At 36.7% G+C, this 16,225-nt stretch overlaps 1 protein-coding gene across 3 annotated transcripts in view; it reads right to left on the bottom strand.

Moving 5' to 3' along the window:
• Positions 1-4,277: 4,277 nt before the first annotated feature.
• Positions 4,278-16,225, bottom strand: part of ACMSD (aminocarboxymuconate semialdehyde decarboxylase) — a 56,102-nt gene continuing 44,154 nt past the window's right edge. For 2 of the 3 annotated variants that reach the window (XM_023259275.2, XM_023259277.2), the window contains 2 exons: positions 11,486-11,584; positions 6,148-7,235 (listed from right to left, as the gene is read on the bottom strand). In XM_023259275.2, the coding sequence (XP_023115043.2) occupies positions 7,173-7,235; positions 11,486-11,584 (162 nt within the window). In that variant the 3' untranslated portion in view covers positions 6,148-7,172. Of the gene's footprint in view, positions 4,494-6,147; positions 7,236-11,485; positions 11,585-16,225 lie in introns of those variants that run through there. The other variant, XM_023259276.2, reaches the window with a different exon arrangement.

Raw genomic sequence — 16,225 nt, 5'->3', positions numbered from 1 at the left:
AACACCAAAAGCATGATCCATGAAAGAAAAGATTAAGTTGGATTTCACTAGAATTAAAGACCTTTGCTCTGCAAATGACCCCACAAAGAAAGTAAAAATATGAAAAAATCTGCAAACATGTATCTGATAAAATACTTATATCCAAAATATAAAAGAACTCTTAGAATTCAACAGTAAGACATCCCAATTTTTAAAAAATTGAAACATAATTAACATATATCGGTTTTAGGCATAGAATATGTAGATTGAACAATTCTATACATTACTCAGTGCTCACTGCAATATGTTTTTTTCATCTGTTACCGTATGTTATTGCAATATTATTCACTATATTTCCTATGCTGTACTCTATCTCACTGACTTATTTTATAACTGGAAAATTGTATCTCTTAATCCCCTTTATATATTTCACCCATCCCCCTACCAACCTCCCCTCTGGAAACCACCAGTTTGTTCTCTGTATTTAAGAGTTTTGTTTGTTTTTTTAGATTCCAAATATGAGTGAAATTGTATTTGTCTTTCTCAGTCTATTTCACTTAGCATAACACCCTTTATGTCCATCTCTGTTGTTGCAAATGGCAAGGTCTCACTCTTTTTTATGGCTGAGTAATAATATATCATTGTGTGTGTGTGCACACACACACTTGATGTCTTTATTCATCCATAGATGCGTGATTGGATTGCTTCCATATCTTGGCTATTGTAAATAATGCTGCAATTAACATAGGGGTGCATGTGTCTTTTCAAATTAGTGTTTTCATTTTCTTTGGGTAAATACCTAGTAGTGGAATTACTAGATCATGGGGTACTTTCATTTTTAACTTTTTAAAAATGTTTTATTTATTTTTGAGAGAGAGAGAGAGAGAGAGAGCATGGACAGGGGAGGGAGCAGAGAGAGAGAGGGACACAGAATCTGAAACAGGCTCCAGGTCCTGAGCTGTCAGCAAGGAGCCCGACGCGAGGCTCTTAACTCACAAACTGTGAGATCATAACCTTAGCTGAAGTCGGATGCTTACCAACTCAGCCACCCAGGTGCCCCATCTAACTTTTTTTTTTTTTAAGTTTAGCTTGAGAGAGGGTGCATGCTAGAGAGCAGGGGAGGGGCAGAGAGAGAGCGAGAGAGAGAGACTACCAAGCAGGCTCCTCACTGTCAGCATGGAGCCCTGAAGGTCTTGAACTCACAAACCATGAGATCATGACCTGAGCCAAAATCAAGAGTTGGACGCTCAAATGACTGAGCCACCCAGGCACCCTCTATTTTTAGCTTTTTTTTAAAATTTTATTTTTAATTTTTTTTAATTTATGTCCAAATTAGTTAGCATACAGTGCAACAATGATTTCAGCAGTAGATTCCTTGTGCCCCTTACCCATTTAGCCCATCCCCCCCTCACAACCCCTCCAGTAACCCTCAGTTTGTTCTCCATATTTATGAGTCTCTTCTATTTTGTCCCCCTCCCTGTTTTTATATTATTTTTGTTTCCCTTATTTTCATCTGTCTTGTCTCTTAAAGTCCTCATATGAGTGAAGTCATATGATTTTTGTCTTTCTCTGACTAATTTCACTTAGCATAATACCCTCCAGTTCCATCCACGTAGTTACAAATGGCAAGATTTCATTCTTTTTGATTGCCGAGTTACACTCCATTTTATGTATATACCACATCTTCTTTATCCATTTATCCATCGATGGACATTTGGGCTCTTTCCATACTTTGGCTATTGTTGATAGTGCGGCTATAAACATGGGGGTGCATGTGTTCCTTTGAAACAGCACACCTGTATCCCTTGGATAAATGCCTAGTGGTGCAATTTCTGGGTCGTAGGGTAGTTCTGTTTTTAGTTTTTTGGGGAACTGCCATACTGTTTTCCAGAGTGGCTGCACCAGCTTGCATTCCCATATTTTTAGCTTTTTGAGGAACCTCCGTACCATTTTCCACAGTGTCTGTACCAGTTTACATGCCCACCAATACTACATAAGGGTACCTTTTTCTCCACATCCTCACCAACACTTGTTCTTTCTTTTTTTTTTTTTTTTTAAATTATTTTTTATTTTTAGAGAGAGCACATGTGCAAGGAGGGGAGAGGCAGAGAAAGGGAGAGAGAATCCTAAGCAGGCTCTTTGTTGATAGTGCAGAACCTAATGTGGGGCTTGATCTCATGAACCGTGAGATCATGACCTGAGATGAAATAAAAAGTTGGATGCAACAGAGCCATCCAGACACCCCTATTTCTTGTGGTTTTAATTTTAGCCATTATGACAGGTATGAGTTGATGTCTCATTGTGGCTTTGGTTTACATTTTCTTGATGATTAGTGATGTTGAGCATCTTTTCATGTGTCTGTTGGCCATCTGTCTTTTTTGGAAAAATGACTATTTAGGTCCTTTGCCCATTTTTAATTTTTTTTTAATGTTTTTATTTATTCTCGAGACAGAGAGAGACAGAGCATGAGCAGGGAAGGGGCAGAGAGAGAGGGAGACACAGAATCTGAAGCAGGCTCCAGGCTCTGAGCTGTCAACACAGAGCCCAACGCGGGACTTGAACTCACGGACTGTGAGATCATGACTTGAGCTGAAGTCGGACACTTAACTGACTGAGCCATCCAGGAGCCCCTTAGCATTTAAAAAAATTTTTTTTTAATGTTTTTTCCTTTGGCTGTTTTTAATTGGAATTTCATTATTATTATTATTATTATTATTATTATGTTATTATTATTATTATTATTGGTGTAAACTTGTATAAGTTCTTCATTTATTTTGGATATTAACCCTTTATTGGATATATCATTTGCAAATATCTTCATTTTGTTTTTTTGGTGGTTTCCTTCACAATGCAAAAGCTCTTTATTTTGATGTGGTCCCAGTAGTTTATTTTTGCTTTTGTTTCCTCTACCTGAGAAGACATACATACAAAGATGTTGCTGAGATTGATGTCCAAGAGATTAGTGCCTATATTTTCTTCTAGGAGTTTTATGATCTCGGATCTTGAATCCAGTTTGAGTTCACTTTTGTGTCTGGTGTGAGAAAGTTGTCCACTTTCATTCTTTGGCATGTAGCTGTCCAGTTTCCCCAGAACTGTTTATTGAAGAGATTGTCGTTTCCTCATTGTATATTTTTGCCTCATGCCTTGTAAGCATGAGTTTATTTCTGGGTTCTATTCTGTTCCATTGATCTATGTGTCCATTTTTTATACTGTTTTGATTACTACAGCTTTGTAGTATATCTTGAAATTTGGGATTGTGATACCTCCAGCAAGTTCGGCTGCCCATTGCTTGAAAAACCATTACTCAAGAGCAAATGTTTTCGTTTGTTTTTTAAAAGTTTATTGATTTGGGGCGCCTGGGTGGCGCAGTCGGTTGAGCGTCCAACTTCAGCCAGGTCACGATCTCGCGGTCCGTGAGTTCGAGCCCCGCGTCAGGCTTTGGGCTGATGGCTCAGAGCCTGGAGCCTGTTTCCGATTCTGTGTCTCCCTCTCTCTCTGCCCCTCCCCCGTTCATGCTCTGTCTCTCTCTGTCCCAAAAATAAATAAACGTTGAAAAAAAATTAAAAAAAAAAGTTTATTGATTTATTTTGAGAGAGAGAGAGCCCATGTGCATGACCAGGGGAGGAGCAGAGAGAGAGAGGGAGAGAGAGAATCTCAATCACTCTCCCCACTGTCAATGCAGCTCTGGTCATAGGGCTGGATCCCATGAACTGTGAGAGCATTACCTGAGCTGAAATCAAGAGTTGGACACTCAACTGATTGAGCCACTCAGGTGCCACTCAAGAGACAAATTTTGATTAGAAAGGAATTTGAGCTTTAATCTGAAGGCTGGCAGCCTGAGGAGAAGGTGAACTCTTGTCCAAAAGCTGACTCCAAGGGGCCTCTGGGTGGCTCAGTTGGTTAAGTGTCCAACTTCGGCTCAGGTCATCATCTCGTGGTCAGTGAGATCAAGCCCTGCGTTGGGCTCTGTTGTTGACAGTGTGGAGCCTGCTTGGGATTCTCTGTCTTCCTGTCTCTGCCCCTCTCCCACTCACACTCTATCTCTCCCTCTCAAAATTAATAAATCTTTATTTTATTTTTTAAACGTTTATTTTTTGAGAGCGTGCACATGCAAGAGATAGAGATAGATAGAGTGGGGGAGGGGCAGAGAGAAAATCTGAAGCAGGCTCCCGGCTCTGAGCTGTCAGCACAGAGCCTGACACAAGGACCACAAACCATGAGATCGTGACTTAACCAACTGAGCCACCCAAGCACCCCACTAAATAAAACTTTAAATTAAAAAAAAAAAAAACAAAACAAAAGCCAACTCCGAGGTTTCTGCCTGGTGCAGGAGTTTTTAAAGAGGTTTAGGGTGGTTAATCAGCAAACAGAGTGCAGTGGCCTGCAACCTTTCTTGATTATGTGAAGACTTGATGCCAGCTACAAAAATTATCTCAGTGTTTTTGGTTGTGCAACAGAGTCTGGTTCTTGTTTCATGATATGCAGTAGTACTCTGTTCTTTCTGCAGAGAAGGGCTGGGTTTACAGATAACAATGAGAGGTCAGTAAAATCATTTGTGTGGCCTAAAAAAAGAAAAACATTTTGCTAAAAAAATTTTAGGCTAATGAGAAAGCCTAGGTGGCTTCAAACAGAATTGCTGGCTTTTGTGACCTGGGAAAGTTCTGGTCCTTTTTCCTCAAGATCAGTGGTCTGCAAATCTCAAAGAAAGTAAATTAGTTCTGTTACAGATCAAGGGACTCAGGTCAGCAAGTAAGGAATATTTTATCTTGAGGCAAGTTAACATATAAGATCATCTGGAGTGCTGTTACCTTTGATGGGGATTGCATTAAATCTATAGATTGCTTTGGGTAGTATGCACATTTTAACAATGTTGATTCTTCGAATCTATCAGTATGTAGTAGCTTTCCTTTTTGTGTCAGTGTTTTGTAGTTTTCACAGTGCAGGTCTTTTACCTCTTGGTTAAGTTTATTCTTGGATATTTTATTTTTTATCAGTTTCTAATAGTTTTTTGGTGGAGTCTTTAGGGTTTTCTATATATAAGATCTGCAAATAGCGAGTTTTACTTCTTCCTTACCAATTTGCATGGCTTTTACTTCTTTTTGTTGTCTGAGCTGTGGCTAGGAGGTATGTTTCCTCTAAACCCACTTTGTTGAGAGGAAAACATCCCACTTTTAAACTGGGTAAAAGATCTGAACCCACATCTCACAAAGAAGATATACAGATGGCAAATAAGCATATGAAAAGATTTTCAAGATTTTTATGTCATAAGGGTGTTCTTAGTAGTAGTTTATCACTGCAAAAGAGTGGAAGCATGACTGTCCTTGAATTGAATTGCAATGTAATACTGTTCAGCTAGTAAAAGGAAGAAGGCATCCAAGTGTTGAAAGGGAAACAAAACAAAACTGTCATCTAAGAATGCCTGGCAAAGTTGTCCTTCAGAATTGAAAGATAAAGAATTTTCCGGACAAAGACAATCTCAAGGAGCTCCTCACCACTAGACTGGCCTTACACGAAATGTTAAAGGGACTTCTTTAAGCTGAAATTAAAGGGTACTAATTAGTAACAAAACATACGAAAATATAAATCTCACCGATAAAGGTAAGTATGTAGTAAAAATCATAATAATCTAATGTTGCAAAGGTGTTGGGTTAATCACTTCTAAATCTTGTGTGAAGGTTAAAAGAAAAGCATTATTAACTGTAACTATAATAATTTGTTAATGGATACATAAGATAAAAAGATGTAAACTGTGGTATGAAAGACATAAAACGTGGGGGCTGAGTTTAATTGTAGAGCTTTAGAATGCATCCAAACTTAAGTTATCAATGAAGATAGACTTATAAAAAGAAGGCAGCTTAAATGTGGAATGGTCACCAAGGTATTCAGTAGAAAAAACAAGCAAGATGCCACTGTCTGGGTAAAATGAACAAAGGAATCTGCACATGTAAGTACTTGTGTTGTCCTAGATGATCTCTGCAAGAATATTCAAAAGAATAGTTAAAATGGGTTCCTTTTAGGATAGGTTGAATTTGATCTTTTTGAGCTCTTCTAATATATTCATGTATTGACTTTTCAAAAAAACTTAAAAATTACATGCCAGTACTGAACTCTTGGTTTTCTGAACTAATGGAAGGGAAAAGAACTATGAATGAATACAAGGCAAGAGGGTAATTTTGAAAAATTATATTTGGTTTTTAGAATTCAGCCAGAGGTACATGAACCACAGATGTTCATCACCACTCCAAGACCAAGTTCATTTTCAGCAGCCCAGATGAGACCACCATAAATGAAGTAAGTAGAATAAGGCTACCCTGGTATCACTCTGCTCAATCTCCATAACTAGCTTTACACATTTTGCTCAGTATTTTAAATTAAAAGAGCTTCTGGTAAAGGTAAATTATAGACTGGAACTGTTTTCCAGAATAGGTAAGTTCTCATTCAGTTTGAAACCCCTGTTCTTATAGTTTTGCCCCTTTGTCTATTTCCCATCCTCCAACTCTGAACAAGCCTTTCTATTCTTAGAGACTCAGCCCAACTTCTATGCAGATCTGCTCCAGTTTGAATCCAAGTGAATTTTTCTTACTGAAACTTCTATAACTCCTAATATATTGTGTAGTAATTATTCCATGAACATGTGTCTTGCCTCTTTAATTGGACTATAAACTCTCTAGGGATTATGGGATATATTATATATATGTATGTATGTATATATGTGTATATATATGTATGTATATATATATGTGTGTGTGTGTGTGTGTACATATCACTTATTTTTTTGGACTCTAAAGCATTCCCAGTCCAGTTGTGGACCAATGGAAGGTGTTAAAAGTGAATGAAAACAGGTTATTTGGGCCCCATTCACATATACTTGCTCAAAGTGGAGAACCTACTTCAGCCCTCCAGGATGGTTTTGGTCTTTCTCCATATAAATCATGAATGACATTTGGTTTTTATTTCTGCCATTAATTTAAAAAGTGCAGGGAAAATCATTTTTGATTTGCACATGAAATAATATAGTTTTTCAGAATGAAAACAAATTCTGTGACTCATTTTTGTTATGAATAATTTAGAACATTTGTGTATATCCTATTTCTGGATAAAATAGTTCAAAATAAGATTTTAGTAATGCATGTGTGATACATATTTAAAAACAAAAATAAAATATCTTCTTGAATGTTTGTAGTAAATGCAAGTCATTCAAATTGTTTTCTCTCAAGACCCAAAAATGCTAGGGCATTGCCAGCTTTGAGTCTATCCTGCAAAAGAAAAAAAAGTTTTATTTTATTTTGTTTTGTTTTTGAGGGGGGGGGGCAGAGAGAGGGAGAGAGAGAGAAAGAGAGAGAGAGAGAGAGAGAGAGAGAGAGAGAGAGAGAGAGAATCTTAAGCAGGCTCCACACTCAGCCAGAAGCCCAGTGTGGGCCTCAATCCCATGACCCTGGGATCATGACCTGCGCTGAAGTCAAGAGTGGGATGCTCAACCAACTGAGCCACCCAGGTGCCCCAAGGTTTTTTTTTAAAGCTTTAAAGCATTATTTAATGGTTGTTTTAAAATACTTATTGAGTGTCTTTATCAGGTTTTTAAAAGATGAATTTCCCAATGTGAGAGAAAAATATTAGCAAGTTAAACAATGAATCTCTTGTTTCAAAACCCCTGTTTTGCCCCACTATTTGAAATCTGTTTCAAACTTGGTCATGGGAACAAAGGAGAATTATAAGGGGGGAGAGCTCTCTTAGGAAAAAACTCCTTTCTTTGGAAACCTCTGCAGGACCCTCTAGTGGGTTTCAAGGACTATTTAGAGGCAAATACAGTTGACCCTTGAACAACAGGAGTTTGAACTGTGTAAGTTCACTTACATTTGGATTTTTTTGAATAAATATATTGGAAAAATTTTTTGAGATTTGTGACAATTTGGAAAAACTCGCAAACTGTGTAACCTAAAAGTAGTGAAAAGTTTTTTAAAAAGTTAGGTGTTATTGTAACATTACGGTGTATAATACATGTAATATACAAAATATGTGTTAATTGACTATGTTATTGGTAAGGCTTGTGGTCAACAGCAGGCTATTTGTAGTTAAGTTTTTGGGGGGTCAAAAGTTATACATGAATTTCGATGTAGGAGTTAGCATCCCTAACTCAGTGTTGTTCAAAGGTCAACCGCATAGAGAAAAGGTACACTGTAGGTCTGTGGAACAGGAGAGCTGGAAACAGTGCCCAGAAATCTTGTAGCCATCCTCCAGTTTCTAGGCATATGTGTTATCCCTTCACATGGCCCTGAATAAAAGGTAAGCTCTTTTGGTGCAAGAAAAGTGACAGATGAAGCACCTCAGAATATGGTACAAGTATGTATATTTATAGATTTCAGATGAGAAAAGGACTCTGAAATTTTTCTTCACTTTCTTCCCAGTTATAGACTAGGTCAGCTCCACAAAGAAACTCCTGTGACTTAAGGGGTAACTTTTGAGATACCCTAATTGATATATGTCCAGCTTGCAAAGGGCAGGCAAGAATGGAAGGAAATGTATGGAGTTGTGTAACATTTGTGGATATTAATGCATCTCAGTGTATCTTAACGGCTTCAGGGTTCTCAAACAGCCTTGGAGAATGGGTGATTTGAGCAGACACCTCTTATTCAGGGTTCTTCCTTGATCCACACTTGGACCATTCCCTCTAAAGAAAGCTTTTAGAAGTGACTCCTGCTGCTCTGAGAAACTGTGTGCTTTACCTTTACAAATAGGTTGGTACCAACTACTGTTTGAAGAAGATACATTTTGGCGTGTTGGATTTGGGATTGGGTCCATGTGCTGTAATCCAACGGTTAATATTGCCTTTGGTAAATCACCCAGCATCCAAATCTTGTTTTCCTCCTCTGCATCTGCATGCTGGAATGCAACTACCTGTCTACCTCCCAGTGTTGTTATGGTCATCAAATGGGTTTGTTTATTTCATTTAAAAAATGTTTTAGTGAGATTTACCTTCATATGGCTCAAAATTCGAAAGATACAAAATGGATGCTTCCTTTCACTACTGCCACCCAACCAGTACTTTTTCTTCCCAGAGTTGTTAGTTTCTTGTCTGTTTTTCCCAAACGTATTTATGCATATATAAGCAAATACTTGTATTTAGGTATATAGGTTTTTTCATAAATGGTTAGTATATTATACACAAATGGAAGTACACAATATGTGTTGTTTTGTACCTTGCTTTTTAAACTTAATATATCTTGGAAATTGATTTTTAATTTTTTTATACATTCCATTGTATGGATATATTATTGTTTATTCCCCTATAGATTCTTTTCAGTCTTTTATTGTAAACAGTGTTACAGTGAGCAGTCTTTTAAGGAATGTCATGAATTTGTGACAGTGTAAAATTTTCATGCAAGAGTTTTTAAAAACTTTGACCTTAAAAGTCATAAGCATGGGGGCGCCTGGGTGGCTCAGTTGGTTAAGTGACTGACTCTTGATTTTGGCTTAGGTCATGATCTTGAACCCATGGTGGGTTCCATGCTAACAGTGCAGAGCCTGCTTGAGATTCTCTCCACTCTGTCTGCCCCTACCCCTGCTCATACCTTCTCTCTCAAAATAAATAAAGAAATATTAAAAAACATCATAGCACATAAAATTAAAAAACTAGAGGTATAAAATAATAGTAGTTATTATTCCATTAAAGTTTTGTAAGTTCTTTTTTTTTTTTTTTTTAACTTTTTTTGAGAGAGTGAGAGAGCACAAGCAGGGGAGAGGTAGAGAGAGAAGGAGACAGAATCCCACGCAGTCTCCACACTGTCAGTGCAGAGCCAGGTGTGGGGCTTGAACCCACGAACTGTGAGATCATGACCTGAGCCAAAATCAAGAGTCAGATGCTTAACAGATTGAGCCACCCAGGCGCCCCTCCATTAAAGTTTTAATCGGGATACTTAGGATAATTTGATTTCAGTTTAATTTTGGTTACCTTTATAGAAAGTTTTTCATTTTCAATGTTTGTTGCAAAAAGAAAAATAAAAAAAAAAAACCTTATTACATACAGCTTCCTACTTTATTTGTTTATTTATTTTTAAGCTAACTTAAATGTTTATTCTGAGAAAGAGAGTGGATGTGCATGAGTCGGGGAGGGGCAGAGAGAGAGGGAGAGCGAGAATCCCAAGCAGGCTCCACGCTGTCAGCATAGAGCCCAGTGTGGGGCTCAGACCCACCAAGCGCGAGATCATGAGCTAAGCCAAAATCAAGAGTTAGACACTTAGCCAACTGAGCCACCTAGGCACCGTGCTTCCTACTTTAAGTAAGTGAATATTTAACAATCCAAGACTTTCAGTGCTTTACGATGGGTAAGTGGCCAAGGGGAAACTTTCTGTAGAAAGCAGTCTGAAGTTTCCCAGTTAATAATTGTCCCTATGTCTTCATCTTTGGCCACCCTTGACCCCAGTTGTGATTAATGGTGAGGCCCTTAGGAAGAACTTGTTCTGTTGAGGGGTAGGGGTGAGGAAGGGAAGAGGATGACAAAGGAGAGGGGATCTGGGGACACAGCGTCTCATTATAAACTCGTCTGACTTCATAAGCCTAAAGGGCAGAATAGGCAGTGGCAACATTATAGCACATTTTAGTATCATTTACCCACCCTAAAAGTCAAATGTCGAAAGAAGAAAATTGTTACTTGAGAGTTCTGGTTCTTTGACCAAGACTTTAGTCTTAAGATCCAAATAATGGGAATCATTACAATTTTTGAGATTGGTAGATTTGTTACAGAAATATTAAAGGAAAAACTTAGGCATTTTTCTTATTCATCTAACACGTAAACATTAATGTGTTATTGTGATCTGCTTCTTGACAGTTTTCTTTCTCTGCTTTATGAATTTAGTTGTACTAGGTTGGCTTTCAGCTTTTTAAAAAAGTAGTTAAAAAAATTTGAATTCCAGTTAGTTAACGTACACTGTTGTATTAGTTTCAGGTGTATAATATAGCGATTCAGTAGTTTTACTTGGTCCTCATCAAGATGTTGTACTCTTAATCCCCTTTACCTGTTTTACCCATCCCCCAACCTACCTCACTGTGGTAACCATCTGTTTGTTCTCTATAGTTAAGAGTCTGTTTTTTGGTTTGTTTCTTTTTTTTCTGCTTTGTTCATTTGTTTTGTTTCTTAAATTCCATATATGACTAAAAATCATATGGTGTTTGTCTTTGACTGACTCATTTCATTTAGCATTATACTCTAACTCCATCCATGTTATTGCAAAAGGCAAGATTTCATTCTTTTTTTATGGCTGAGTAATATGTGTGTGTGTGTGTGTGTGTGTGTGTGTGTGTGTGTGTGTGTGTGTGTGTGTACACACATATATAAACCACATCTTCCTTTGCTCTTTAATAGTTTTGCTATTTCTAGTAATAGTTCTAGGAATATTAGGTGTAATGTTTCCCTTGTTCTTTGTTGTCACGTATCAAAGTACATACTCTGAAACCAAAGAATTAGAGCAGGAAAACTCAGGAAGAAGACCATGAAGTAAAAGGCATATACCTTTGTTTCTGCATCAAATTCTTCTATGGACTCTATTAATTTTCCAGGTTCCAGCTCCCCTAGTGGAAAGGGGTAATCAGTTCCCAAAATGACTTTATCCTGAAAAAAATTTTTTATAGAGCATCAAAGAACCTCCTCTAAATACAATTATATTAACTTATTACAAGCACTCCTATGATAAAATAACAAATTCCTTCCAGTTAATAGAAACAAACTGATCTAAAATGTTAAAGATTTAATGAATTCAAAACGTATTCTGACATTTTCTCCAGCAGGTGTCGCTATTGGGTTTCTTAAAGTTGCAAATCAACCTCCATCCTCCCTTTTTAAAATAACTGCATATATAATTCTCAAATATAAGAAGCAAGTATTTATTCAATAAAGCATGCTGATATCTTTAGATAAAATAAAGATTCTGTATTTCTTAGAATGACATGTTGCAATTGATCCTATATATATATATAGAGAGAGAGAGAGAGAGAGAGAGAGAGAGAGGATATCCCGTATCCCATATATATGGGATATATCCCATATGTATATATTTTAAAGACTTTATTTTTAAGTAATCTCCACACTCATTGTGGGGCTCGAACTCACAACCCTGAGACCAAGAGTTGCATGCTCCGTGGACAGAACTAGCCAGGCACCCCTGGTCCCATGATTTTTGAAAACATACTAGAGTTAGAAGGGAGAAAATAAAAAACAACTGGATAAAAAGTAAGGACAAACAAAAACCAATGCCCAAATAATTCCTATCTCTATAAACTGAACCATTGTCTGTTTTTTTTTTAATGATGTAGCTTGAATCTCTATTTGATACTTTGTACAACGAAGTACAGAGGCTTGTCCATCTACAAATATATAAAGTGGTATGTCAAGCAATGTGTTAGAATCTAGATTATCCTGGCCAACAAACAGAAACGTTCTCTGTCTTCAGAGAACTTGTAATTCGGTAAAAAAGAGTGACATTAAATCAATAATGGAAGTCTATTAAAATAAAATAAGAAAAACACATTTTCAACCAGAAATTTTACTTCTAGAAATGTGTTCCACTAATACACTTGTAATGGAAATATATATGAGAAAATTAATTGCAACATTATTTGTAGCATCAAAAGACTAGCAAACTAAATTATAGCGTATCTAAGAAATAAAGAGGAATGAGGAATACTTACCTATGTTGAAATGGAATAATCACTGAGTTATATTGTAAGGTAGAATGATGTTGAAGTTAAATTGTAAAGAGAAAAAAGTCTAGGACAATGTATCTGCTATGCTCATATTTCTGTTTTTAATAAGGAATATATAGATACGCAAATGAATGTTTGTATGTATGCAGTCTATTTAAGGAATTGTACCCAAGAAACAAGTAACATTAGTTGCCTCTGGAAAAGAACATTAGGGTTTGGGGATGGAGCAGATCCCTTCGCCCCCTTTTGGAATGTAATTAGGTTAATACAAATATACCTTTTAAAAATATATAATTCAGTGGGTTTTAATATATTTTTGAATTTGTGTAATCATTTCCATCATCTAATTCCAGAACATTTTTATCATACCAAATTTAATTCCATACCTGTTAGCAGGCACTTCCCATTCCCTTTCTTCCCTTCCTAGGGTAAACTAATTTACCCTAGGAATTGCCTGCTCTGGACATTTTATGTAAACAGAATAATGTATTATGTTGCCATCTTTTGTTTAGTGTACTGTTTTCAAGGTCATCCATGTTGTAGCCTAAATCAGTATTTCTTTCCTTTTTATGTGGAATAATATTCCATTGTATAGATGTACCATGTTTTATTTATCTGCTTACCAGATAATGAACACTGGGTTGTTTCTACTTTTTGGCTATTATGATAATGCTGCTCTGAATACTTTTTAAAAAAATTTTTATTTATTTTGAAAGTGAGAGAAAGCATGAGTGGAGGAGGGGAAGAAAGCGAGCAGGTGAGAGAGAATCCCAAGCAGGCTCTGTGCTGTGTGCAGATTTCATGACTGAGAGACCATGACCTGAATAGAAATCAAGAGCCAGATGCTTAACTGGCCGAACCACCCAGGCACCCCTCCTCTGAACATTTTTGTGCAAGTTTTTACATCAACATGCTTGCATTTCTCCTAGATATACACTTATCAGTGGGGTTGCTGGGTCATGTGGTAAGTCCATGTTTAACATTTTGAGGAGCTACTTTTCACAGTGGATGCAGCATTCTACATTCTGACCAGGAATGTCTGAGGATTCTAATTTCTCCAAGTCCTCATCAACACTTGCTATTGTCTGTCTTTTTAATTATAGCCATCATAGATATAAAATAATATCTCACTGTGGTTTTAATTTACATTTCTCTAATGAATAATTATCTTGAACATCTTTTCATGTGTTCATTGGCCATTTTATATCATTGGAGAGATATCTATTCAGAACATTGTGTCTATTCAAGCCCATTTATTTTTTTATAGTTGAGTTGTAAGAGTTTTAAAATATTTTCTGAATGTTAGAGGTTTATCAGATATATATCTACAGATATTTTGTTAATTCTGTGGGTTATCTTTTCATTTTACTAGAAGTATATATGAAGTACAAAAGTTTTTAATTTTGATGAAGTCTAATTTATCTAAAAACTTTGGTTCCTTATGCTTTTGGTGTCGTATTTAAGAAACTATTGCCTAATCCAAGGTCACAAAGATTTACAACTATATTTTCTTCTAAGGGTTTGTAGTTTTCATTTGTCCATTTAGGTCTCTGATCTATTGGGGTTCATTTTTATGTGGGGTATAAATAAGCGGTACAACTTAATTTTTATTTTTGTTTTTTTGCATGTGGATACCCAGTTATTTTCCTGCTATAAGTTGAAAAGACTATTCTTTCCTCATTTAATTCCATTGGCACCTCTGTTCAAAATCAGTTGATCTTTATGTCTGCCCTATGCTAGTACTACACAGTTTTGACTACTGTAGCTGTGTAAAAAATTGTGAAATTAGAAGTGTGAGTCCTTCAACTTTGTTCTTCTTTTTACATTGGTTTTGGCTATTTTGGGTCTGTTGCTTTTGTATATGAATTTTAGGATCAGCTTGTCAATCTGCAACAGAAAAAAAAGGCACCTGGATTTTTGATAGGGATTGCATTGAATCTGTAGGTCAATGTGGGGACTATTGCCATTTCACAGTGTGGAGTTTTCCAATCAGTGAACATGAGATGTCTTTCTTTTAAGTTTTTATTTAAATTCCAGTTAGTTAACACACAGTGTAATATTAGTTTCAGGTGTCCAGTATAGTGATTTAACATTTCCATGCATCACCCACTGCTCATCACAACAAGTTCACTCTTTAATGAACATGGGATGGCTTTTCATATTTTTTTAATGTTTATTTTTGAGAGAGAGAAGAGAGAGAGAGAGTGAGTGAGCAGAGGAGAGGCAAAGAGAGAGGGAGACACAGAATCTGAAGCAGGCTCCAGGCTCTGAGCTGTCAGCACAGAACCAGATGTAGGGTTCAAACTCATGAACTGTGAGATCATGACATGAGCCAAAGTCAGTCGCTTAACTGACTGAGCCACCCAGGCACCCTGGAATGTCTTTTCATTTATGTAGGTCTTTAATTTTCTTTAGCAATGTTTTATAGTTTAGTGCCCAAGTCTTGCACTTCTTTAGTTGGATTTATTCCTACATATTTCATTCTTTTGAATGCTATTATAGATGGAATTTGTAATATGGATTATTTTTATGGATTTTTCATTGCTAGTATATAGAAATATGATTAAGTTTTATATATTTATTTTGTTACCTACAGTCTTGCCGAATCTGTTTATTAGCCCTAATGGTTTATTTGTAGATTCTTTAGAATTTTCTTTTTTTTTTTTAATTTTTTAATGTTTATTTATTTTGGAGAGAGAGAGACAGAGTGTGAGTGGGGAAGGGGCAGAGAGAGACAGAGAGACAGAACCAGTTGCAGGCTCCAGGCTCCACGCTGTCAGCACAGAGCCTGACCCGGAACTCAAACTCACCAGCCATGAGATCATGGCCTGAACCAAAGTCAAACGCTCAACTGACTGAGCCACCCAGGTGCCCCCCATTTCTTTTTTTAATTTTGTAATATTTGTTTATTTTGGGAGAGAGAGAGACAGTGTGTGAGCAGGGGAAGGGCAGAGAGAGAGCATAGCATTTTCTATGTATAAGATCATGTCATCTGAAATATTTATGCTTCTTCCCTCCCAATCTGGATGCCTTTTATTTATTTTCCTTCCCTAATTTCCCTGGCCAGAATCTCCAGTGCATCATTAAATAGAAGTGGTGAGAGCAGAACCTTTCAGTTCACCATTAAGTGTGTTAATGTTAGTTAGTTGCGGATTTTTAATAGATGCTCTTTATCAGGTTGAGGAAGCTCTCTTCTTCTAGTTGTTGAGTGTTTTTATCATTAAAGGCTGTTGGATCTTGCTTAGTACTTTTCCTGCGTCTATTGAGATGATTTTGTAGTTTTTGTTCTTTATTAATATGCTATTGATTGGTGTGTGTGTGTGTGTGTGTGTGTGTGTCTGTTGAAAAACCTTGTGTTCCTGGGATAAATCCCAGTAGGTCATAGTGTATAATTCTTTTTATCTGTTGCTAGATTGAGTTTAATAAATATCATTGGGGAAATTTGCATCTGTATTCATAAAGGATATTAGCCTGTAGTTTTCTTGTGATTACTTGGTCTGGTTTTGGTATCAGTGTGATGCTGGCTTCATAGAATATGTTAGGAAGTGTT

This window comes from Felis catus, chromosome C1 (assembly GCF_018350175.1).
Source record: "Felis catus isolate Fca126 chromosome C1, F.catus_Fca126_mat1.0, whole genome shotgun sequence".
In the NCBI taxonomy this organism is placed as follows: Eukaryota; Metazoa; Chordata; class Mammalia; order Carnivora; family Felidae; genus Felis; species Felis catus.
Note: the sequence above shows the minus strand (reverse complement) of the source record. Positions and strands in the feature narration are given on the sequence as shown.